This window comes from Symsagittifera roscoffensis, chromosome 4 (assembly GCF_963678635.1).
Source record: "Symsagittifera roscoffensis chromosome 4, txSymRosc1.1, whole genome shotgun sequence".
In the NCBI taxonomy this organism is placed as follows: Eukaryota; Metazoa; Xenacoelomorpha; order Acoela; family Convolutidae; genus Symsagittifera; species Symsagittifera roscoffensis.
Genome location: NC_087065.1, coordinates 67,705,299 through 67,731,080, shown reverse-complemented (window position 1 = coordinate 67,731,080; position 25,782 = coordinate 67,705,299). Strand labels below are relative to the sequence as shown.

Genomic DNA, 25,782 nt, shown 5'->3' with positions numbered 1-25,782 from the left:
CTATGCTATTACTGCTGCTCCATAAACCTTAAAAGGCAGTCGGAACATTCAGGGCTTCGCCCTGATACGAGCAGTCTTGTTATCAGTATATGGATGATTATAAACCCAAAATTGAGCGAGAATTAATTCTTTGATACTTATATCAACTAAAATTTAGCACTCAGAACTACCCGGGTTGAGTTTGTTGCTTTTTGTGCAGACTTTTTTAGTATCACGCGAGTCAAAGTTCTAGACAATATCTTTCCATTCACGACAGTCTCAATTTTTGTTTGTTTGTTTTTTTTTTGTTGTTGTTACCAAGTCCCTTTTATTTGGTACACGTTTTCAAGCACAACAACTTTTGCTTCCCGTACGGTCTGAAAGTATTGGGAGAGTTTAATCACGATTTGTTTTATGGTCACAGTAAGTTTTTTTCGGCTTTGCTACGATAGGAAAAGAATGACATATTTTGAAAATTTAGTAAGTAGTTTCGTGATTCATTGAACCTACTTATTGACAATTGGCCACTAGATATCAATAAACTTAAAAGCGCACTACATGCGTCTCGGTCTCGCAGACAGACTAAGGTGTCTTCACACCCCCCTTGTGAAGAAACCCCCTTGTGAAGAAAGTCCTATTTATTGGGGTCATGTTATATCACTTTTAGCTTTACCATAAAACTGATAACAGCCTCGATAGCCCAATTTTCTAAAATTTCCTTAATTTGTTCTCATTATATTACGCTAAACTGAAACTGTTCGTCACAAGTCAATTTTTATCGGTCTTGCTTTTCAATTCAATTCAAACGTGTTTGTGCTGACTTTTCGTCTATATTATTGGAAAAACTTCAAACACACACTGTTTGCTCTCAACAATGTTGATAATAGAGGCAAAATTCTTTGCAAGTATGGTAAAAATTTAGTTTACGACACAAATTAGCGATCGTAAAAAATGTCGTAACTCAAAGTTCTTAAAAATGGCGACTAAATGGGGTTTTGTTTGAAGACAAGCAAGAAATAGGGTCTATTTTTGATAAGAAGCCCACAAAGCTGCCATTAAATTAGAAAGAACTCATTTCAGACGGATATATTTCGCTACCAGCTTCGAACAGAAAATTTAGATCACTAGAAACTCAGTTTCGAAAATGTTGAGAGGTAAGTTAAATTTTTGTTTTGAAATTTTTGAAAAATGATTTTTCTTTCTTTGAAAAACTGTAAAAGTAGTAATTCGAAAAAAAACAGACACAAAAGCCCTTTTTAGGCACTTATTGGAATGTTTCTTGACCAGAAAATTGCATTTATTTGGCGCACAAAATTATTACATAATGGAACCCAAGGCACTTTTAGAAAAATTTTAGAGTCGGCCAGCCGAAATGGATATCGTAAAATAAAACCAAAGAGAAGACTTTTTGAGTGGTTGAGTGGTGAGGGTCAAATACCTGAGGGGGGGGGGGTGGGAGGGGTTGGGTTTTTTTTCATTAGAAATTAGGCAAAAAGTTTTTTGATTTCGCGTTTCAAAGGGCACTTCTTTGTTGGTATTTAACGACAAAAATTACTATTATTACAGGGAGAGTGCCCGAATAAAAAACTATATCGGAGTATACGCCATTTAAAAAACCTCAAAAGTGGTCAGTTTGACAACAATTCGCGAGAAGTTCAATTTTTTTGGCTAAGCGAGGTTTTTTTTAGTGTTTTGGGAGATATCAAAAACCAATATTATTAGCCAAAAAACTCAAATTTGTTTTCGGAAAACGAGCATCCTTGCATTTACACTCAATCTTATATCCCAAAAATCCAGCAAATAAATTTGATCAGCCTAAGAAGTTTCGATTTCGTTTTCGAACAATCAGCATCCTCGCAATTACCGAGAATCTTAGATCCTAAACAGATCCTCAAAAGCCAAAGTGGTAAGCCTACGAAGTTTCAATTTGGTTCTTGATAAATCAGCATTCACGTATTTACAGAGAATATTAGCTCCTAGAAAATCCAAAAAGCATTTAGTCAACCTAAGAATTTTCTATTGTATTTTTGGGAAACCAGCATCCTCGCATATTCTGAAAACTTAAGATCCTGCAAGATCCCCAAAAACGAATTTGGTCCAAAATTTAAAATCGTTTTAAATTTTGGAAAATCAGTCCTCGCTCTTATAGTGAATCTTAAGTTCTAAAAAGATTTTCAAAAACAATTTGGTTAATCTGAGAAGTTTCGATTGTTTTGTATTGGAAAAACAGCACTCAAACACTTCAGGAGAATCAGTTCTCGCTCTTACAGTGAATCTTAGATTCTAAAAAGATCCACAAAAACCAATTTGGTCACTCTGAGAAGTTCGATTGTTTTGTATTGGAAAAACACTTCAGGAGAATTTTAGATCCTCCGCCTCTGGACAGAGACTTGATCAAAATAACCAAGTTTCTCGATTTCAGCTACAGCTGCATTTTTTGTGCTGGCAATTTGTGTCTTCTTCACAATCCAAAACTCAGAAGCTGCTGAAGCCTGCAAAGACAAAGAGCAAACGTGTGCCAGTGGAAAAAAGTGTTGTAAAGAGTGGAACTATTGCATAAGGGAAAACGAAGATTGCGAGAAAACGTAAGTTCCCGTTCTGCTTAAAAACTCTGGTTTAATATTAAAAACTCAAATTTTGGTTAAAAAGATCCGATTTTGTTTTGAAAATTCCAATTCTGTCTAAAACGTTCCATTTTGATTAAAACTAATAAGATCGAAAAAAAAACAAAAAAAATTATAAGGGATCAATTTGTCTGTTTCAAACTCAAAAGTTGAGTAGAAAATTACAATAAACATAAAAAAACTGTTATAATAAAATTGTAAGAATAATCTCAAAAAATTACGTATTGCTAAAATTAAGCGAAATTCATAAGCAGATGAGAATTGAGTACGCCAAAAGAGTTTTGACCGAAGCTACGAAGCTTAAAATTTTTGAGAAAATAGATAAAAACGATGCTTAATATTAATCAAAGATGACATCAAAAAACAGACTATAAGCGTATAACTTCCTGAGCTGGTTTAGAACTCCTCTGGAAAAACTGACAGACAATTTGATTAAAAAAATTAGGAAACCGAAAAAACTGAAAAAAAAATGAAAAAGACGCTAAAGTTTTCAAAAATGTTTTCAAGATGAACAAAGCTTTGAACTTTGCTTTTCTCAAACGGACTTTATTGAGCAAATTTAACGAGCATTTTTTGAAGTGTTTCACATGTTTTAATTTATAAGTTGACATCACTTTAATGTATTAAACTGACAATATCTAAGGATTGGGAATTAATTTAGTACAAACATCTGGAAAATATTTTGATGAGAATTTTAATGGAGCATAATTGAGCACGATTTTCAAAAAATTAAACCAAAATCTAAAAAGCCGTAAAAGTATAATAATTAGTATTGAAAAAAAATTTGGACACAAAAACAGATATACCATGAAAAGATTTAATTATGCACATCACTTTTATGCACATCACTTTGAGGTCGCTTAAGCAAAAATAATTGCTGAATTGACTTCCAGTTAAAACGCATAGGTAAAAAAAACTAACGCAAAGTCTAGTTGACAAACGCTCTAAAAAGTGCTCATTTTATCGAATCTAAAACACTAACCGCATCAATTAAACCTACGACTAAGCAACAACTTGTATAATATATGCTGAAAAACTAGGCTAAATACAGTCGTAGTTTATGTCTTTGATTATGACGAAAACATTTTTTTTTCACCATGAGCGGCTAAAGAGCTATGGGAAAGGGTTATACGAAAGCATTTGTTCGAATGAAATGGAATATTTATGCTTCGGATGGTTTTTATTTTCGTCTAATCGAAAAATAATTTTCGTCTTTTTAACAAAAAATGTATTTGTGCCATCTAAAAACTATCATTGCCAGGAGCTGATACGTACCCGCATCCAAGTTTAGGCGTAAGTAATCGATTATAACGGATTATTATGATGATTTTTTGACAATTATAATTAATTATATTTACCAAAATTAGGGGTTTAAAGAATTTATAATTGATTATAATCGTGATATTTTTCAAAAGATTATAATCTCCTATAATTGATTATAATTGATTATAGTTCTTACAAAAACCCTTAAAATCAATTATAATCGATTACAATCAATTACAATCTCTTATTTTGCCAAAATTTTGTCAATTCAAAACTATATTTGAATTATACCTTATGGGTTATTATTTTTGTGTCAATAAGAAAATCTCTAAAAAAGAGATCTCTTGAACACTTTGGTTCATCTGAAACAAAGTTTTACCACGAAACAAAAATTTAAGAGAGATCCTTTCATATCAGTGGAAAGGTTCCCGCGGTAAATGGAAAATAAATCTTCCGAATCAATCATGAAACAAAATCAATTTGCTGATTTTTGGTGTTTAAAAAAGCTTAAAATATGCATCACAAAACAACTCTAATGGGGAAGAAATGAAAAAAAAAATCAACAATTTGAATTAATGTAAAATTTTAAAAATATTTTTCTCGTTTTTCATAGAAACCAACTTCTACAAAGAGCATAAAACATAAGCAATTTAGATGCAACTTCGAAGACAAAATGGACAAAGAAACGGGATTATAACCAATTATAATCAATTATAAAGGATTTTTGTGCAAAACTGAAGAACCAGAAATTTTCATAAAAATAATGGATTATAATCAATTATAATTGATTATATTTGTATCGAAAAATAGACGAATAAATAATTGATTAAAATCGATTATAATGGATTATAATTATTATAATTTGATTTTAAAAAAAGAGATTATAATCAATCATTAATTGATTAAAATCGATTGTTTCTCAATCTTAGTAACACTGTTACTAAAATCGTAATATAATCGTTTATTAACGCTTGAAGCTGGATGCGGGTAACGTTAAGGGAGTTTGAAACTTGCTAATTTTGCTATAATGGCCAATTTTGGATGAGTAACGCGCAAAAAATTGCGCTCTTGTAAGAACTTGAAGGGCGGATTATTTCGTTGTAAATTGGATTGAGGCAAATATATTGGTCTCAACACTAAGATACAAGACAATAAATTCATTTTTTTGTCTATTTTATCAATTTCGCAACAAAAATTTTTGAATTAGCTTTAAAGTACAGTCAGAACTGTGAAATTTTTGCCCTGATGAACGAGCACTCTTGAGTTGAGCATGTCAGCAATGAACTTAAGGAACGTTCCAACAAATGCTTACTAAGAGGTGAGCAAAATGCTTTGAAAAGAAAATACAGTTGCTGCTAGTAAATTAAATAAGGCTTTGCTATATTTTGTTTTCATCACTGAGGACTTCGATTATTATTAAGGTGTTATAAGAAGCTAAATTTCTGTCGCAGCTCAAATAATATTTAAAAAGGCGTCATTTTGGTATATCACGGTGCTTATCTAGTAGTAGGAGTACATAGAGCAGACTAGATAGCAGATTAGGTAGAGCTTAACTGGTAGTCGAAATATTCAGGGCTTTGCCTTGATACAAGCAGTCTTATTGCATTTGTTTTTTCATAGACCGGCAAATAGGCATTTATTGAGGTTTTGAAAAATTACAAAAGGTTCAAATTTTTTTGCTATTTAGCGCTTTAATCATGGAAATAGACACCATTTCGATGCTAGGTTGATGAAAATGAAACATTTTTTGAATATATTTAACTATCACCCTATCGTATCTACTCAATTATCTCCAACCTTTAAACAAAAACAGTGAACTTTCCTTGCAACCCGTTCGGAGTTTACCGCTTCTCGCTTTCTAGTTTTTCTGTCATTAGATATGATTGCCAACTTTTTGTTACAAATCAATCGTATTCCATAAGCAACTCGTTAAAAGTTTACCTGTAATGTTTATTCAGACCGCTTTTAGAATATTTCGAATAAATTGATATCTGTGTCTTTTTACCAGAACATAAAATCAATTGAGACCTATAAAAAGAATTCATAGAATCATGGAAGAGTTTTAAGTATATATCAGTGTTTTAACACTAGCAAGAACTATAAAGTGCAATAAGAAAAATTAGAAATTAGCCTCGATTAGTAATAAGTCGGCTACGTTCGGCCACGTTCTCACTCACTAATCACTCAGCCACAGACGCTTCACATGCACAAAACACAGCCACAAAAAAAGCAGAGAGCAGAAGCTATGCAATTTGTAATGCTACAGTGAAACTCGCAAATAAGTGAACACTTTCAATGAACGCTTTTATTTGCGAGTTAGGTTAGAAAAAAAAGTTTGTAATATTACACTAAGTTGATTGCTAGTGTAATAAAGCAAATAGTCGAAAGACTCAATCCGATTAAGTATTTTTTGGCTAAATGTGCAATTAACTAACTATTTAAAGCGCATTTGCGTTTGATTTTACGTAACATACATGATTCTCATTGGCTGTAGATTCAAAAAATCTGTTTCATTAACCAATCGCTTCATCCCGTAAACCAGAGATTAGCTGTCAGTCTCTTTTTTGAATCACTTTTTAAAATCTGTTCCAAACTTCGATGTTCAAGCTGAGCAGTAACTAAATTAACAGGAACCCGCTAGATTGCAAGGATGACTCGACGTGTGTAACTTATAAAGACACTGAGAAGATAGTTATCCCAGGAACCTGCGACAAGGAAGAGGGGAAATGTCTTCGCGGGTAATTTTGATTTATTTTTAACATTAAATTTCAAATTATTGAAATAATAATCATCATAACTGTGGGAACTTTTTAGCCACCTCAGTAATTTATCTACAAGATCAGACTTTAATTACCAATATTTTACATCCTCTGTCATACTAAACTTTTTACATCCTTTCTCATAATAATTTTCACATTTGGACTGGATAACTAAAAAGATCTCAATTTTGCCCGCAATACTTCTTCTACTTCTCCCCAGGGGCGGATCTAGGATTTTTTTTCTCGGGGGGGGGGGTGCTTTTTTAAAACTTTTTTCTAAGCTCTCCGAAATCACTATAATTTTTGAAAAAAAAACAGGCCATAAATAGCGGATTTAGGCACTTTTTGGAAAATTTTGACCAAAAAGTTGCGTCTTTTTTTGGTGCGCGCTTCCCCCTCGAGTTTAGATTTTGGCACCTTAGGCACCCTTAGAAAAATTTTAGGGTCAATCAGCCAAAAATGGATATCCCCTAAGTCCGCTGGTGGTTCTCCCTAAAAAAGAAAAACTTTGCTATTCTTTTGATAACTGGAGTAACTCTAATTACATAGGCGTTGCGTAGGGTTTTTTTGTCGATGGGGAGGATAGCGTTAAAAAAATTTTGTCGATCTTTTCTTAGGTCAGCAGTATCGAACTTTTTGAGCTCTTCCGAAACGGTAGAACGGGCATGTTGGGAACGAATGTGGGCACCACTGGCAATCGTTTGCTTGAAAGTGCCGTGTTCGCCCTTTTTGGAAGTTTCGACCAAAAAGTTAGGGTTTCACGAAGAAAAATGAAATAGTATTTAAGATGGACCTTTTGGAGGAACTTTACAACCAGAAATTGTGGGAGATTTTCGATTATTTCGATGAATGCCTTGCTGAACAATCTGAGCAAAAATCAAAAATGATATATACCACTTTTGTATCTCTTTTTTGGTATCATGGTTCAAAACTGGAGTCATAAAAAATTTTTTTTAGCTTCTATCATATGTTTATCATTATATTATTAGACTTTCCTTTCGCTGTAACTGTTTTTTTTTTAAGTTTTCCAGACAGTTAGAATACTTTCTGCTTGAAACTTAATTTTCTGGCTCGACGCATATAATTTATGACATTCTTCAGTAAAACACAGAGCATTAAATTAGAATTGGAATTAGTATATGCAGTAGCGTGACGAGGGGGAGGGGGGGGGCGTTTTTGAGGTCGCTCCCTATCAGTTGTATCAATGTAGTATAATATTACGACATCCATTTTTGGCTGACTAACCTCAAAAATTTTCTTAAGGCGCCTTGGGCGCCAATCTAACTAAATTTGAGAGTGGAGCGCGCCGAAAACACGCCATTTTTGAGTGAAATTTTGTGTTCAAAACATTATTGCTAGCCTGTTTTTTTTTCAAACTCAAGTTGATGAAAATATATTATTCATATATCATATACTGTATATGAAAATAATATTTTCATCAACTTGAGTTTTAAATTAAAGTAAAAGAAAAATACTCTTGACTCATAACGCTTTAATTTAAGTATTAGTTAGTAAAAACTTACTTATTTAAGTTGTAGTTAGTTACTTAAGTTGTAGTTATTTAAACTTTCGAGGAATTTTATTTCAGTTTTTAATATTTAACTTTTTTGTTAATTATGACTCAAATTAATTTGCTTTTAGTGGAAGCCAAATCGTGAATACGTCTGGATCACTTCTGGCAGCCACATTCATCCTCTCTTCTCTCTATCAGTCTCTGTTAGCCTAACTCCAACTGAGCCGAAACTGACACTTCTAGACTATACTTCTGACTTGCTTTTTATTTCAAACTCCTACTCACTGAGTTAATCATCATTTTAAGACAAAAACTGAAAATAAGGAAACTGCTTCACTTTTGCGCTCGAAATAAATAAAATAAACTTATAGTTTTGAAATCAACTGCTCTCCATTTATACTCGTCATACCGATATGCTAATAGACCAGACTACGATTGTAAAAAAATATGGTAAATGTGGCTTTTCAAAATGGTAAAGTTTGACCTTAGATTTCATGAACATGATATTTATGATTAAAATAAATGAAAACTATCAGTTTTGATTTTTTTCCAGAAATAGCCATTGGTTTTTCAAAATCGTAAAGTTTGACCTTAGATTTCATGAACATGATATTTATGACTAAAATAAATGGAAACTGTCAATTTTGATTTAAAAACAAACATTGGTTTTCAAAATGATTAAGTTTGACCTTAGATTTCAAGAAAAAGATATTTCTGACTAGCATAATTGAAAACTAACAACTTTGTTTTTTTTCCAAAAAAATAAAAATTGGTTTTTAAAATGCTAAAATTTGACCTTAGATTTCATGAACATGATCGTTCTGACTAGTATAAATTAAAACTGTCAATTTTGATTTAAAAATAGTTATTGGTTTCTAAAATGCTAAAATTTGACCTTAGATATCAAGAAAAAGATATTTCTGACTAGCATAATTGAAAACCAACAACTTTGTTTTTTTTTCCAAAAAAATAGTAAATGGTTTTTAAAATGCTTAAATTTGACTTTAGATTTCAAGAACATGGTATTTCTGACTAGCATAAAGGAAAACTGTCAATTTTGATTTAAAAATAGTCAATAGTTTTTAAAATGCTAAAATTTGACCTTAGATTGCAACAAAAAAGATATTTCTGACTAGCATAATTGAAAACTAACTACTTTTTATTCTAAAAAAATAGTTAATGGTTTTTTAAATGCTGAAATTTGACCTTAGATTTCATCAACATGGTATTTCTGACTAGCATAAAAGAAAACTGTCAATTTTGACTTAAAAATAGTCATTGGTTTTTAAAATGCTAAAATTTGACCTTAGATTTCAACAAAAAAGATATTTCTGACTAGCATAATTAAAAACGAACTACTTTTTTTCCAAAAAAAATAGTAAATGATTTTCGAAATGCTAAAATTTGACCTTAGATTTCAAGAAAATGATAGTTCTGACTCGCATAAATGAACACTACCAATTTTGTTTTTTTTTTCCAAAAAAATAGTAATTGGTTTTTAAAATGCGAAAATTTGACCTTAGCTTTCATGATCATGATGTTTCTGACTAGCATATACAATAACTGTCAATTTTGATTTAAAAATAGTCATTGGTTTTTGAAAGGCTAAAATTTGACCTTAGATTTTAAGAAAAAGATATTTCTGACTAGCCTAAAAGAAAACTAACAATTTTGTTTTTTTTTCTTCCAAAAAATAGTCATTGGTTTTTAAAATGCTAAAAATTGACCTTAGATTTCAAGAAAATGATAGTTCTGACTAGCATAAATGAAAACTAACAATTTTGTTTTTTTTCCAAAAAAAATAGTAATTGGTTTTTAAAATGCTAAACTTTGACCTTAGATCTCATGAACATGATGCTTCTGACTAGCATATAAAATAACTGTCTATTTTGATTTTAAAGTAGTCATTAGTCTTTGAAATGCTAAAATTTGACCTTAGATTTCAAGAAAATGATAGTTCTGACTAGCATAAATGAAAACAAACAATTTTGTATTTTTTTTCCAAAAAAATAGTTATTGGTTTTTAAAATGCTAAAATTTGACCTTAGATTTCATGAACATGATGTTTCTGACTAGCATAATTGAAAACTGTCAATTTTGATTTAAAAATAGTCATTGGTTTCTAAAATGCTAAAATTTGACATTTGATTTCAAGAAAAAGATTTTTCTGACTAGCATAATTGAAAACCAACAACTTTGTTTTTTTTCCAAAAAAATAGTAAATGGTTTTTAAAATGCTTAAATTTGACTTTAGATTTCATGAACGCAATTTTTATGACAAAAATAAATAAAAAATGTCAGTTGGTGGTTCTTCAATCAGTTTTCAAAATTCGTAACCAGTAATGTTTATTTTTGTGACGCCTTTTAAGAAAAAAAAATCAAACCAGCACTGAGAAAAATCGCGCGTCTATTCTGGACTATCTACTTAAAGAATCGCCAATCCAATAAATAAATACAATAATTTAGCGCTAGAGCTTTGTTTTGAAAATTCAAGATTGCTGCGATCAGATTGGTCAAAAATTCGATTAACTTAATGAACTTTTAGACCAAAGGAAAATGTTTGGTTTTCAATGCGCTGTATCATTGCACCAGTACAATATATTCATAAAAAATATCAAACAAGTTACTCCAGCGCTTAATGGTTCCCAGTGTAATAAACATAATCTTACTTTACGGACAGATAGGGACAGAAACTTGGTTAAACTAAAAGGAATGTGACTAAATTGAGACGCAATTTTTTTTGCACTTTTATCGATATGAAAATAATCAGCCTCCATCTAATTGAAAACTGGTGCGATTTTAGCTTAGTTTTCAAGTCATAAACTTTTTGATTGAAGGTGTAAAAGTGCTTAACACGCTTTAAACCACCTATGTCAATGCGGCGCGGCTCAAGAATTCGCAAGAACTCAGAAAATAGTCAAAATCACTTGTTTTTTCACTTTTTTTGGTCACAAGAGAATTTTTTTAACCAAACTTCTAAACGGAGATACTAAACGGAGCTTCGCACCACTTGCGATACAATAAAAACATAACTAACCTATGTGGAGAATATTAAAAAATGTTTAACAAAATGGGTGAAGCAAAACTTTCGTACGTCTCGATAAGACAACTAGAGGCCCAGCTAAGGCTGCAAGTACGCGTTTGTTTTTTTTTTAAATTCGAAATGCGTAACATCAAAAATTGGTTTTTGCATTATATTTTACTTGTTTCTCTACCAAAATATGTATGAGTGAAAATTTTCAAGATAGTTGGAATTACTCACTTCAACGAAATAACATTTTTACAAGAAGTTAGGCCGTAGCTTTTCCAAAAAACCTATAACCAATTCTTTCGCTTAAGAACTTCATCTCAATTTTGATCGGGCAGTTGTTACCAAAATTCAAGTTTATAACAAAATGGTAAAAAGTTCCGAAATTCATAACTTTCTATTTGAGATTTTTGAAAAGCTTAACTTATTTCTAAAAAAAATTGGGAGTGACTTTTTATGCCGGCAGTTTTTGAACAATTGTTGATCTGATTAAGTCCATGGTATCGGAACTGGCGGGATAGTTACCAAGAGAAGTGAAAAAAACTCCAAAACACGGTCAACATCAAAATTTGAACTTTGTGTGAAGTTTTTTGCGAACAAATTGAGCGTAACCATTTATGCATAAAAAACTCAAGCAACCTGTGATTTCGTTTAAACACAAAATCTTCAGATAAGGGAGATTAGTTCTTGAGAAAAGTCAAAATGATCAAGGTTAAAAAAGGTGAAAACCCAAAAACTTGTTTAGTTCAGGGCAGAATCGAACTTTTGGGATTTGTCGTCTCAATCATGGGTATAACCACTGCACCAAAAACACTCCTTGAATTTATAAAGAAAACAACTGATTTTTTTTATTGAACAGCGTGAAAAAAATCATAACAAAACAGTCAAAACTTCTTGGAACTCAATTACTTGCTCAAAACCAGGATACTTTGAAAAGTTTTTTTTTAATTGAATGAAAAAGGACCAACTTTAGACCACTTTAACGCTGCGACACAAAAGCCGACAAAAAAGCAGACAAACTAAGTCCGACAAAATTTTTTGACGCGCTGACAACTTTCCGCTCACCAAAAGGTCCTGCAAAGATTCGAACCATTGATCTTTGTAATTATCGGCATGTGCGTTGGCTTTTCGCCACTTGCACGAATTAACTTCTGATTTTTGTTTTCTAGTAAACGTAAATCAAAATGATTCAAGTGATGCTGTTAAACTAGTTGTTAACCAGAAAAACGTCTATACTCCGGTTTGATAACGTCCGTTTTACTGTGGAAATAAATATGACAAATGATATAAACAATAACAAAACTAGTCTTGAGCTTTGAAAACATTTTCTAATGGTTGCGAGCTCGAAAAACCAGAAATATTTGAAAAACCTGGAGAAAGAAATAGACACGGGAGACCTGAAGAGATTCGACCGCCAAAGCATAAGAGACCCGAACGTTAAACCGTTTTTGAATGAATATTGCTCTACTTTGACTTTTTTTACTTTGAAAATGCCAGCCTAAATACATATTTTTTGGCGTGCTACTATGGCAGTGGATTCAAAACTAAATAACATAACAATTAACCCCTATCTTGCACGGGGGTAGTTGTTAAATAGATCCAGGAACTAAAAGGCGTTTCAAATAGATTAGAAAAACAATAGAAGCAAAAAATATGGACTCAGTCATTCGAAAATCAATTGAAGAATAATTAAATAGTGCCATTTCAGCTATTATTTTTTTAATATCGGAGAACGCCACTCAATTGGATACACTTTTTTTGAGAGAGGATATCTATTATCAATTTTTTGAGGCCAAAAAAAAGTTAAACGCAAAGTTATTGCAACAATATTATCGCTCGCATATTTCTATTTCGACAGCTTTTTTCACTGGGCGCGCACTTTTGAATCTGCTGACACATTAGCACTGCTCGAAAAAATTGGAAAACATTCAAGCTGGCAGTTCTAAAAGTAAAAAAAATAGAGCTGATAAATGTAATCCAAATACGCTAACAAAACTAAAGAAACCAACAAAAACAAATAACAGTTGAAAAGATGTAGAGTTCACAAAATATTGAGATTTAAAAAATGTTTTGGCGTTCGGATCTGTTTACTTCTTTTGTGTATATTTTTTCTCCAGGTCCTCCACAGTTGTCTGGCTTTTCGAGCTCGGAACCACTTTTAAAAAATTTTGTGAGCTCCAGAGTAGTTTTTCATTTGTTTATTTCTTTCATCAGTTTTTCTTTTGTTGATATCATATGTCATTTCCAAAAAACATAGTCAACGGACAGTTGAAAAAGAGTAATGAACGCAAAGAAACTGGGAAAAAACCGATATATTTTTTCAAAAAAATTCAATGGTCGACACTTTTTTGTTAAAACTCACCCAATTTGAGAAAACTGGCTCAATAGGTAAAATTTTTATTTCGCTGGGAAACCTGATGAATAATTTCCATTTTCGAAATTAGAAGTTGATCACGTTTTTCGTGATCTTTACAATTTTGCTGTTCGATAGCGGAATTTGCCTTCCCTTTAACAATAGAAATGCATTGAACCCAGGGGCGGATTTAGGGGGGGGGGCGGACGCCCCTTCCTCAGGGATTCGAACCCCTGCCAACCCAAAGGGTCCCCCCTTTGGTACTTTTTAAGAAATCCATTTTTGGCCGACCGCCCCTAAAATTTTTCTAAAGGCACCTTCGGCGCCAATATATACTAATTTTGAGGGGGAGCGCGCGCCAAAAAAACGCGTTTTTTTTTGTCAAAATTTTCCAAAAAGTGCCCAAAAATGGCGTTTTTGACCTGTTTTTTCAAAAAATTGCCTGCGGCGCAGAAAATTTGGCCAAAACAGGGTATTTTTACTGCTCTGGAAGAGCTCGGTAAATCAATCTGATCGACCTATAAAAAAAAAAAAGTCGTCAAAATTTTCGAAAATTTTTTGAAAATCCGCCCCCCCCTCGAGAAAATCCTAGATCCGCCCCTGATTGAACCTAAAAATAAATCACAAGTAAAATCGCGAAAAATCAAAATTGATGGTCAACTTTTAGAATTTTTTCCTGAAAAAAAAACAAAAAAAATCTGCAAACTATGTAAGAGTACTCACTAAGTTCATTACTCTTGAAAAGAATTCTTGAAAAGAGAAAAAGAGATAATTTTGACTTATTTTTGAGATCTTCGAATTCTTGAGCCTCTCGCGTTTGCATCAGACACATGTGTTTTAAAGCCTGTTAACTAATTTTACCTTCAATCCCGAATGTTGAGTGGAGTTTTCCCTGCATAAACCATTTTCTCACTTTGTACTAAAATTTGTGTACTTCTTGATTTCCATTTGATTGTTGGTATATATTTTCTGTTAAACGTTCAAAAACATTACTAAGACACTTGTACTGAAAAAGGTGGCTTAGTATTGTTTTTGCAGTCCATAGCGGTTTACCTACTTAAATAAGGGAGCCATAGCTTAAGCAGCAAAAAAATTTTCAATTTTTTAGATGAACTTCGAATCCCAGAACCGCCAGGGTACGCTTGAGAAACGCGCAAAAAAATTCAAAAAACTGGTTAAAACTACAAAAAATTGATTTTTCCCACGATCATAGCGTTTTTCCTGCCAAAATTGTAGAAAATGATTTAAGCAGGGAAAAACCCTACTCAAAACCTATTGTTTCATTTGAACACTAAGTCAAATACATGGGAGAGTAGCATTCGAGAAAAAAATTACAAAAATAATCAAAATGATAATAATTGGATTTGTCCCTAATCCATAGTCTTGTTGCAACCATAATTAGGGCGTAAAAGCTTATCCAAGGAAGATCTCCATAAATCGTTTGCCCTTTTCATTTAAAATATGGAAGGTTAGTGTCTGATGTTTCATAACAAAAATGAGTGTGGCCACTTTTGCACTGAAAATAATTCAGCATAATCCTTCAATGAAATCCAGATTCGAGAATGATATTTTGTAGAAAACATGTCAAAAACTATCAAAGTATCAACAAAAATTGCGCTTTTCCTATCGCAATAACACTTTTTTTTCTACAAAAATTAGGGCGTAGCCGCTTATGCAATGAAAATTTCCAACCCTTTTTTTATTGAACCTTGAATCTCAGATTACTTATTTTAAACTTTTGCTTTTTGAAATTTTTATTAATAGCTAAACACCCGGTTACTAAACATACTTATTGAAGTTACACTCAAATTCGGAAAGTCATTCGAATCTGTTATAAACTAGTATTCACAACTTTGTTCGCTGATTGATGGTCGTCGCCAGTTATGGCTTCGGAGTCATCTTTGTTCTTTTCTTTTTCCTCGTCTTCGATTGAGGGTAGAGTGATGGCCACTACCATTGCGATGAATGCCTCCCCAAAGGCGGCCCATGCCACGTAGCCTGCCCAGTGGATTTTGAAGCCCTCTTGAATGAGCATGATTGTGAAGCACAAACAACCGATACAGAGAAGCAGGGCTAGAGAATATCAGAAACAAAACCGATGATTAACGTCATTTTCTGACACTAAGCTTGTAAGAGAGCATGGGATCTATTTCACTATCCACTTCATAATGCAACAGAAGGGATTCGTTAATAGGTGTAAAATAGGCATATAATCATCCAGTTAATTCATCCTTAATATTGGTAGCTTTTCTTACTAGGTACCATAGGGGGTACAATAGGGTGGGTATAACAGTTAAGATCTCCTGAGCATTGAAAACTCGCTAGCTCCCATTAAGCTAAAAGAGTACATACCTGAAAGCGATTTAAAAAATAGCTTTAGTCTTCAGGCAGCTGACCGACCAGTCGGCGCATTTATCAACGAAAATTCAAGTGAGAGCACGTTAAAGAACTTGGCGTGGCGGAACTTTTTAAAATAATAGTGGTCTTTCACCACTGAGGGATTCTCAGAAAGAAAAAATGCGACGATTTAAAAGTAAAGTTGCCAGCTTTTTGAAAGTTTTGGAAAATACGCGAACCTGTCCCCTCGTACAAACCATGGCTGTATATTTCAGAACTTTGAAAAACATTGAAGTCTATGAAGGGATGGAGATGCCGGGTCGGAAGAAATAGCAATTTCCAAGTAAAAATCCAAAACATTGCCATTAACTTTAACAAAGACCGTGGTGTTGAGTATTTATATGCACTAGCTTATTTAATTCTTTCCAAATTATTAAATTGTTGACATAATTTCATCTAAATTGTCGGCATTTTGTTGAACTTTAAATTGATTTTTAAAAAAAAACGTGGAAGTCACATTGAAAGGTGTTTACATTTTCTATCACCCCGCTCCCCATACTGTGGTACCCAGTTTGAAGGGTTTTGAAGGTGGAGCAGTTCCTGCACATTCCCATTTCTTCAATTTCATATTTTAATTTTTGACTATTTACTTCACAGGGATGTTGCATTAAGATTTCGCGGCTTTGAAATTGTTCATACCTGCTTTGAACTCATTTCGATTTGGCACATGTTTTAAAGACTATTTTCTTTTTCACCCTAACGATTTTTTATAGTTGTTTTACGTGTTATTGTGGCTAAACGCGTGATGTTATGATGTCAGGTATCAGAATGAATCTGTTCTGAATTGCTACTTTGTCACCATTCCAAATTGTTTTTCGTCCTGACATCGTTAAAACTAGTTTTCAAAATTCAAATTGCAAGGTGGTGATAGCGTTGAAGAGAGCTTAATTGTTCAGCAAAATTAACTTTTTGACACAAGTGGACGTTAAACGCAAATTTGGGTTTTACTCTGTAAATTGCCTCTTTTCGAAGAAACTTATTTTTCCATAGAACAAGAGCAAATGAGCTACACTTTATGAAGTTGTTAAAAAAGTAGCCTTCTTTGAAGTTTTTGTTTTCAAGCATGAGGATGGAAGAATTAACTTAGGAAACTTTGAGTTCTTTTTGTGTGAAAACTTTTTCTGTTTTGTGCAAAGCTAGTTTTGCATGAAGTGTCTTTTTGAGTGAATGCTGTTTTGATTCGGAGCGAAACCGAGAAGACAATTTGCTGATATAATTGTTAATTCAGAAAAATCAAAGACGCCGCGCTCACTTGGGGAACTTTTGTTTGATTAACTAGCGGCATCAGTTAAGACGCCCATTTTTGTCTTTTCAGCTTCCGTCCATTTGAATATAATTACTTGTCAGTGATTTCGTATAAGTAAAAACAGTATAGTAAAAATAATTTCCGGCACTGTTGAACAACATTTTGATTTTCGGCACTGTTGTACGTCAGCACGGTGGCCAGGCAATAAGCAGAATGGTCTAAGAGCAGAATGGGTCCAAGAGCAGAAAAATAGAAAAATATCAACTTCTATAAGCTAATCGGTAAAATAATTATCAGAAGCGTCAATAATAGCAAAGCAACGAACATTTTATGCATAATTTGAGCAATTTAATCAGGAATTTTTTGAAATATTTGATCAAAAAACTTAATGAAATTAATCTCTTCATGCATAATCTATTCGTTTTCTTGGTATTTTTTTACGATTCTAATAATTGTTTTATCAATTAGCCCGTATAAACCAATATAAGTCAATATTTTTCTGTTTTTCTGCTCTTGGACCCATTCTGCACTTGGACCATTCTGCTTATTGCTCCGCCTCCCTTCATCACTATTATCTTTATCCTCCCAAAAATATACAGCTCTGGTATCTCATTTTCTTTTTATATTTTCGTATGATTCAGTTTCCGCCAATCAGATTCAAATAATATTTCCAGTTTTCAACTTACCAAAAAGATGAAGTTTGGGATGTGAAATAGAAAAGACCTTCCGCTACAACATACTGTAATGAAAGGTCTTTTCTATTTTACATCCCAAACTTCATGTTTTGCTTTTTGCAAATTGGATTATAATACTTGAATCTGATTGGCAGAAACTGAATAATACGAAGATATGTATAGAACTTGAGAAATCAAAGCAGTATAATTTTGGGAGGATAAAGATAATAGTTTGGTCCGCCTTCAATTACAAAGAACTATTATCATCAAACACTATAATAGTTTGATACTCACAGTATACGAATGAGAATATGAGTGGGAGTTTGGATTTGAGTCTTGCTTCCCACTTGGCCCCAGTGCAGATGAGCATGCACACATACCACACAACCAAAAACACTCCAGCAAAGTTGGCCAGAATGAAGAACGCTTGAGCAAACTGGATTGTAACGGAGTCCGGACCTGTTATCATTAAACAAATAAACATACTTAAATTACAAAATATATACCTATTTAAAAATAAAATAATTCGAGCAAACATCGTTGAACTGACAGTTTAAAACCAGGAGCTCTGTTGGTATCGGATTTAGTCAAGACATTAAAGTTGAGAAGCAGCGCGCCGAAAAAACGAGATTCCAATAAGATTATAAGAACGCTTTGTTCGCATACAACGTCCAAGCATAGTCAAAATATATTCTTTCTATTGCTTTGTGCGAATTCGGAAACTCCGTTTGGTTGAGGAAAAGTTTTGATTCTTTTTTCAACTCTGACCATGCAAAAAGCCTATTTGTTTTCACTGGATTACAGCGTCCCCACACAATATCCACGCAATTTAGTTAAAATTCAAACCCAGCTAAATCATTGGGCTCTCTTTTTCCTTTTCCCCACCTCACATACGCATCAAATTTATGGTGTACCGAGGGATTTTACAAGGAAAAATATGTTTATCATGGCCCAATAAGTCTGCATAACAATTTTTGTAACAATCGGACAATGCGACCGGTAAGTTTACTAGTAACATTTTTTAGGTGGGGGGGGGGGGGGGGTTAAAGAGCAAATCATTGCACTAAATTATAAGAGCAAGAGATGACTTTCACTTACAATTGAAGATTTCCTCCAAATCTCCGTCTGAGCCATAGTAGAACACCTCGCAGTTTGAAAACAGTCCCCCCTGGAATAGTTGAATTTCACTCTGGCCTTGGGACTGGTCCTTCTCAATATAGATTATGTAGAGGTTCTTGGAGTAGACGGTGAAGCTCTGGCACAGACTCAGCAGACAGAGGAGGATGATGGCCGCCACTACTTTGGCCTTCAGTCCCACCTCCTCCTCTTCCTCTTCTTCTTTCTCTCCCCCCATGTTGAAACTTAATTTGCAAAGGTAAACTAAAGCTCGAAAGATATTTTCTAACTTTCAGTTGCAACCAGACCATTAATTGAATTCAAAAACGAATTCGGAATGTTTAACGGATATCTCAAATGTTTTTATAGCGCTGGGGGGGGGGGAAGGGGCTGTGGTGAGATTGAATTAGGGTGGAGTCGTTTTTGGTGGTTTTAAATTTTGTCCGCTTCTTCGGTCTTGTTTTTATTTCAACTTTGTTCGCCAATCTAATATTCTTTCGGAGAGCTCTGCTTAGTATATGTAATTTTGACAAAAAACGCTGAAGTTCCCACTCGTTCAAAATTCGAAAGCTGCAAGCGATTTTGTCAAAAAAAAACAAGTAAAAAGATTCCTTTTCGGTTTGAGTTTTTGAACATCAGTCTGGTTACTACTTACAACAACAAACGCTGTAACTAAGTTATCAACTAAGTACAAAGTAAATAATTTTTTTGAAAGTGTTTTTGTTTATATATTACTTTTGCCGGCTATTCGTTGATTCAGAATTATAATGTGAGCCATTTTTCGCTCTGAGTTTGGCCTAATTATAACGAATTCGTTATAATTATTACAGCAGTTGTACGTTTGGTGCTCGTTTTGTATAAAAATTTGATCGCATTTTTGACTAGTCATTAAGAAAATGTAGAGATCAAATGACATTTTATTATGATTACGTATATTTGAAAAAACGCATGAGGTTTTTATCACAATGGTTCACCTACCAGAGTTTCATCGCGAATTTTTTGACATGCCAGAGATAAGTAATAAAACTCCTCCACCATCGCCATGTGTATGGCCGTTCAACTTTCGCTTCTTCGTAACGCATCATGGTGAATAAAAGATAAATTTAAGATAACTTAAAGATAAATAAAAGAAAAGATAAATTACAGATGCAATTGTTTCAATTTTGTAAGGATGATTGTCCAATTATCGTAATTTAAAAATGAACAAAAATTTCTAAATAACTTGAAAATGGTTTAAAAGCTTGATTGGAAAAAACTGGTTTCGATTTCTGTTTATGATAACCGGAACTAACATGCACCTGCAACTAATGAATACTGTAACGTGAAACTACCGTTAGAATTTGCTTTTATATAAACTTCATTGTAGCTCTGCATTTTTTATTCAAAAAAACCAGCTGTATGAATAATCTAGATTACCAGCATAGGTTGTGTTGATGAACCGCAGTTTCAATGAGCTACGTAACCTCCGTCAGAAATCAGGAAACTTAGCCTTCCATTGAAAAACAATTGGTGAATGAAAAAAAAACCAAATCATTTGATTTGCAGGAAGTATCCTACATTATAGACACGAAGCAATATTTTATGAGAAATGAATAGTATAAATCAAAGCAGGGTTATTTTGAAGTTTCGCTAGATTATGATTAAATATTCGTTACGATCTTTAAAGCAGTCCATTTTGGACCTCAAGAGCAGTAACCGGTCATTGTTCTAGTGCCACATAATATTCAGACCACGGCAACCTTTGCGTGTCAGTAAATCGAACTTTTAGATTTTTGGAAAAATTTCAGTTGTAGTAGATATAGGAGAATGATGTATTACTCGACACCATCTCTCGTTTATTCGAGGTTGCCGATTTTGCATGAAAAGATCAACCAACCTATGGAACAATACCAAATTAGGGTGAAAATAATAATTTTTTTTCCGCATGTTGAATAAACAGGATTCAAGTCTATTAGCCAAAAAACAACAATTACAAAAACTTCATAAATTTGCTTCGACTCAAGTTCAATTTTAGAAAACGCGTTTGTATTGTCAACGTTAAATAAGCATTCAGAAAAATTGATTGAGCAGCCACAAACCGACAAAACTTGGGTAAACTCCCGTTTAGCCAAAAACAATATTGTAAAAATGTTGAGCAATTAAGCTCAGAAATTAAGAACTGAACCTATAAAACTTAATATTCTTGTGTTTTTGAGGGAGGAGGCGTGCAAAATTTTTTTCCTTTCAAACGACTGAAATAAGGTCTCTGAGCCGATAAAAGATGGTTGAAACATCTTAGGATGAATTCAGCGTTTAAGTGGAAAAAAAACACGAAAATATACAAAATAAGAGGTAGTAAATCAAGAACACTTAGAGCGGCAACAATGTTTTCAGCAAAAAAACAAATTCATGAAGTGGCAATTGAGCCGACAAAACCGGTGGCTAAAAATTATCAGACAAAAGATAGGCCGACAATTTTTTGAAACTGAATATTTTCGGTCTGAAAAAAAGAGGTCCTGTTCGGATTCGAACCTAAGCACTTTGCTGTCAGAGGCGTAGTAGTCAGTCCCTCTAGGCCAAGTGCCGTTGCCGAGAAATTTGAATTAATCATAAATCAAGCGATTTATTTGAGCAAGTCGCTAGCCCAAAAAAAAAACGATTTAATAACACTTGCTAGTTGCAAGCGTAAATATGATCAAATTTCCATTTTAAAGATCCTGGCCAACATACAGTTGGAAAATTATCAAGAAACTCAAAGATACTGAAGTGGGCCATTTTTTTTGAAAGTTTCACCTTTCGATATTCAAAGAACATATATCTTTGACTTTTTGATAAAGATAACTTAGTTCGAGAAAACTGGACCACTAGCAATTTTTCATTTAGCAAATCATTTCGAATTGATTATATGAAATACAACTCAACTTGAGGGCGAACAAGTTTCATTAATCAACAGGGCCTAGATAAGTTTCTTCAGGTCGTTAATTGACACTATAAGAAATGGCAAGCTGTCTGAAGACTGCTTTACAAAGCTTTTTTTGCTTCTTTTAGGGAAATAAATGGAGGTTTCCAAAAGCTGCACGAAAAAAAAAACAGACAAGTCAGAATTAAGAAAATCGTGGTGTCTCTGATTAAAGGTCATAATTCAAAAAAAAATACTTCAAATGCTTATAGAGGACTAGAAAAATTAAATAATCCTTTAGGTTGTGAAATTTCGCTTAAGGACTTGACTGTTTTTGAGCAGCTCTGGTTAGTGCTTTTTAACCACTGTTGATATCATTTTTTATTCAGTATTGCTATCAGACAATTTAGAACAAAAAAAGTCAGCCTGCTCCTGATTGAACATTCGAGATTCTATTGCTCATACATTTTGTTGACTTTTTGCAAAATTCGCTTTGTCTCTCTGCTTTGTCTACTTCGACTGAGAAACGAACTCGAATCTATCTTACCAAAAAGCATGCACATGAGAGACAATGCCGAGTTAAATTATCCGGACAAAACTAACAAAATTTGAAAAATCAAATACGTTTTTCTCAAAACAGAAGTGAATAAAAATTGCTTATAACTTCACTGGAATTATTATGATGCATTTCAATTTTCGAAAATCGCAACCGAGATTTCGCCCCAAAATTGTTTCATTTTGGCGTTTTTAGTTAATCAAGAATTACCCAAAAAACTACCTCAATAATGGATGATAAACTGATATCAAAAAACGCATCTTAGACAGCTCTGCAAAATGTTGAGAGTTTGTTTTCAAGCAAAAATTTGGAGTTTTATATAATAGAAATGACTCTTTTGGCTATCAAGCAAAAATATATTCATCTGGAGATTTTTGAAAATTTTACCCAGCTAAAAGTTTGTCTAGCTGTGTAAGAGGTTTCTTATCATATAAGTTTCTCATCAATTAATGTGGTAGTTTAAGCGTAATTCTTGACTAACTGAAAAAAGCCAAAATGACCCAAAATGAATAAGCCAAAGTGGCCAATATCGAAAAATGAATTGCACGATAATAATTCTCAGCAAATTTTGCGCTCGTCTTTTTTTTGTCTAATCTTAACCCATGTTGAGAACAACGCGTTTGAATTTTCCAATGTTGCTCGTTTTGTACGGTTAATTTAAATCAGGACTGTACGTTTTGCTCACCACCAAATTAGACATCTTAATCACCAAGATTAGTTGGCAACACTCCAAATAGTTTATTTATTTCAGCCATTTACTAAAATTAACGAAAAAAAAACCACGAAAATAACGGGAAAAACGCTACGATTTCTTCAATATGATCAGTAGTAACACTGGCAAAACACTCAATTTCTCAATCAATATTTTTAAGCGTTGAGACGGCATAGTAATTCAACCTACCACCAACCGAGCTCATACTCTGTTTCTTTATAGGGTTCATCAATATAGATTGTGTACAATTCCGTTTCATTTAGAACTAAAGTCTCTTTTGTGATATTGGCGAAGGGAGTTCTTTTGACGAAGGGGTAGTGAGGAGCTAATAGGTCACAATCTACTTCGAGTCTAGGCTGTAGTTTTTCTTTTTCATGGTCCCAATGTTGTGTCTTGCATTTGAAGTGGTGCAAATAATGAGCTCTTAAGTAACCTTTGGGATCTCGAGGGAAGTTAAGCCAAAGAGGTCCAAAAGGTCGTCGATGGAAAGGAAAGTAGGAATCTCTTGACCACGAAACATTTCGATCAGATCTGTCCGCTAACTTAATTTGGTCACCCTCTTCGATATAACTTTCGATATCCAGAAACGGCCATCTCCAATTATATTTACTAGTACTGGGAGAAGACGTGAAAAATAATTTGACCACACTTCCGGGCTGATTTTTGTTCTGGTATCCCTGGATTCCATAATGCCGGTCATCTTTGAACAGCTCTACTACCTTTCGCATGTGTTTCTCGTTGATTAGTATATCCATGTCATCATCCCATGGTAACATATCATGCATTACATATGAGCCTATAAGTCCTCCGGCACTCACAGTATACTCAATGTCATTGTCATAAAACACCTTCATTGACAAATAAAGTAGTCGCATTAAAGTGTCGTATTGATCTTCGGACATTTTTCTTGGAATGTGGAAACTATTTCTTCTCGGAACATTGAACGCCTCGATTAAGTTCGGAAAATAATCGATTCCAATTGGACGGTGACACATTGCGCTCATTTGTGTTGAATTAGCTTTTTGCCACAATGGCCAATCGACTGCCAATTTTCGGACTTCGGGATAACTTGACATAAGGGCATGTAGAGTGAAGATGAATGAAAGAAACACATATAGCGATATAAGTATACCCAGAAAGGATAAACGAATTGCCTTCATATTAGACCGCAACTTCTTATCAATATTTTATAATAAATTATTATATATTGGAATATCAGGGTCAATTTGTACCGGCCGTGAAATCAAAATTTTCGGACAAAAATTTCAGAAGACCTAACTTTAATTGTAGGCGGCGAAAGGTTCATAAACTTGACGCTTGTGAGCTACTGTATTTTTTTGCTATAACTATAAACGTCAACCTAAAAACGCTATATCTTCGGCATTTTTTACATAATCCTAATTATCTTTAGATTAGAAGTTACTCTGTGAAAAAAAAAAACTAAGAAAAATCACATCTCATAAGTAAAAGTGTTAAAATAACGGTCTGTAATTGGCTAAGTTAGATAAAATTTTCTATTAAAGGTTTCAATACTGGTTTGCCCCGGTTGAATATTCAGAGCAGATGCATCAAATTTGAACTTCAATTTATTTTTCAAAAGAAACAGATATTCAAAAATCTGGCGATTATAGCGTTATAATTATATAATTTTAATTAAAATCGAAATAGTAGAAATCCAACATTGCTCCTTAAAGCTAAAATTTTGTAAGCATGATTTTAAGTATATTTACAGAAGATTGGTTGCGTTAATTGTTCAGCTGAACCGTACTAAGAAAAACTAATTATGGATTTCAACTTTTCAAACCTCGGTTGACTCTTACTATTTGCATAATAGCAACAGCTTTCAGTCAGATAAAATAGTCAAACTATATTGAAAAAATACTTATATACTATAAAAATGAAAAAAAAAAAAAATTACAAACGTTATCCGTTTTCTTATTAGGAGTAAAGCTGAATGAGTAAAGGTGAATTAACTAGATGATTCTGTCTTTTGCCCAGACACTCAATGGTTTTAAAATAAAAGAAATAAAGATCAATTTCATTAAATCAATTTCATTATATGAAAAAATACAACTATTACTTCAAAATTACTTGAAAGCCAACAGACAGTTGAAAGTGTCAATAAACTGAAAAGAAAAAACTACGGATTCTTTTTGTAACAGTTTTGCAGAAAAAAAGAGATGGCATTAGTGCTCTTAAAATTGCGGTGTTCTATATGAAAGACACATTTTGAAAATTTTTCATAAAAACCAATAGGGTCGGATCTAGGATTTTTTCGAGAGCGCGGCGGGGGGATGTATGTCCTCTACCTTTCCTGATTGATTTATTCCAGATGTTTCAAACAGTATTTTGCGTCATACGCTTGGGTTCCGACAGTATGGATCTCTCTATCTATCTCAGCTGGCTTAAAGAATCAAATATCGGCTAGTTAGTCTTGATTAGTTTCTCTAACTAATCTTCACAAGTTGTATCGAAATTATTACTTATTGTTCCGACTTTCGTAACGAAAGTAACCAAATATTTGTGCTCGGGTTGGGTTTTTTTTCTTCAGACAAATTTCGACTTTTTAACTAATCATTTTTGACGGAATTTTTTATATCATTCAAAAGGTATTGTTGCCCAGAGCTTAAAATTTGGAAAGATATTTCACCTGTGATCATTTTTGGTAAAGTTATGGGGGTTTA

At 33.2% G+C, this 25,782-nt stretch overlaps 3 protein-coding genes across 8 annotated transcripts; 1 reads left to right on the top strand and 2 right to left on the bottom strand.

The window, feature by feature from the left end:
• The first annotated feature begins 833 nt into the window (after window positions 1–833).
• On the top strand, window positions 834–8,602 carry LOC134845133 (uncharacterized). The gene is made up of 4 exons (XM_063862010.1): window positions 834–1,133; window positions 2,402–2,564; window positions 6,497–6,604; window positions 8,267–8,602. Exons 1-4 carry the CDS (start codon window positions 1,124–1,126, stop codon window positions 8,349–8,351), a joined length of 366 nt encoding a protein of 121 aa, XP_063718080.1. The 5' UTR covers window positions 834–1,123; the 3' UTR covers window positions 8,352–8,602.
• A 6,662-nt stretch (window positions 8,603–15,264) lies between these two features.
• Window positions 15,265–20,179, bottom strand: LOC134844440 (uncharacterized). 6 transcript variants are annotated; one of them, XM_063861117.1, is made up of 4 exons: window positions 19,931–20,179; window positions 18,935–19,197; window positions 18,131–18,295; window positions 15,265–15,592 (listed from the first exon to the last, which is right to left on the bottom strand). In XM_063861117.1, exons 1-4 carry the CDS (start codon window positions 20,035–20,037, stop codon window positions 15,351–15,353), a joined length of 777 nt encoding a protein of 258 aa, XP_063717187.1. In that variant the 5' UTR covers window positions 20,038–20,179; the 3' UTR covers window positions 15,265–15,350. The 6 variants fall into 6 exon arrangements, with proteins under 6 accessions (XP_063717187.1, XP_063717188.1, XP_063717189.1 ...); XM_063861118.1 differs by lacking the exon at window positions 19,931–20,179 and adding an exon at window positions 19,608–19,723 and having other exon boundaries at window positions 18,935–19,241; XM_063861119.1 differs by lacking the exon at window positions 19,931–20,179 and adding an exon at window positions 19,608–19,721 and having other exon boundaries at window positions 18,935–19,216.
• Window positions 20,180–23,283: 3,104 nt separating this feature from the next.
• On the bottom strand, window positions 23,284–24,093 carry LOC134845001 (uncharacterized). The gene has a single exon (XM_063861831.1). It carries the CDS (start codon window positions 24,091–24,093, stop codon window positions 23,284–23,286), a length of 810 nt encoding a protein of 269 aa, XP_063717901.1.
• Between the last annotated feature and the right edge of the window lie 1,689 nt (window positions 24,094–25,782).

Excerpts from the sequence above, each read along its gene's own strand:
- LOC134845133 (XM_063862010.1), top strand. Across the intron at positions 2,565-6,496 it reads AACGAAGATTGCGAGAAAAC|GAACCCGCTAGATTGCAAGG; the intron begins GTAAGTTCCCGT and ends CTAAATTAACAG. Across the intron at positions 6,605-8,266 it reads GAGGGGAAATGTCTTCGCGG|TGGAAGCCAAATCGTGAATA; the intron begins GTAATTTTGATT and ends ATTTGCTTTTAG.
- LOC134844440 (XM_063861117.1), bottom strand. The coding sequence starts at position 20,037 with ATGATGCGTTACGAAGAAGCGAAAGTTGAACGGCCATACACATGGCGA. Across the intron at positions 19,198-19,930 it reads AAATTCGCGATGAAACTCTG|TTTCAACATGGGGGGAGAGA; the intron begins GTAGGTGAACCA and ends TTGCAAATTAAG. Across the intron at positions 18,296-18,934 it reads TTTGGAGGAAATCTTCAATT|GTCCGGACTCCGTTACAATC; the intron begins GTAAGTGAAAGT and ends TAATGATAACAG.
- LOC134845001 (XM_063861831.1), bottom strand. The coding sequence starts at position 24,093 with ATGTGTCACCGTCCAATTGGAATCGATTATTTTCCGAACTTAATCGAG.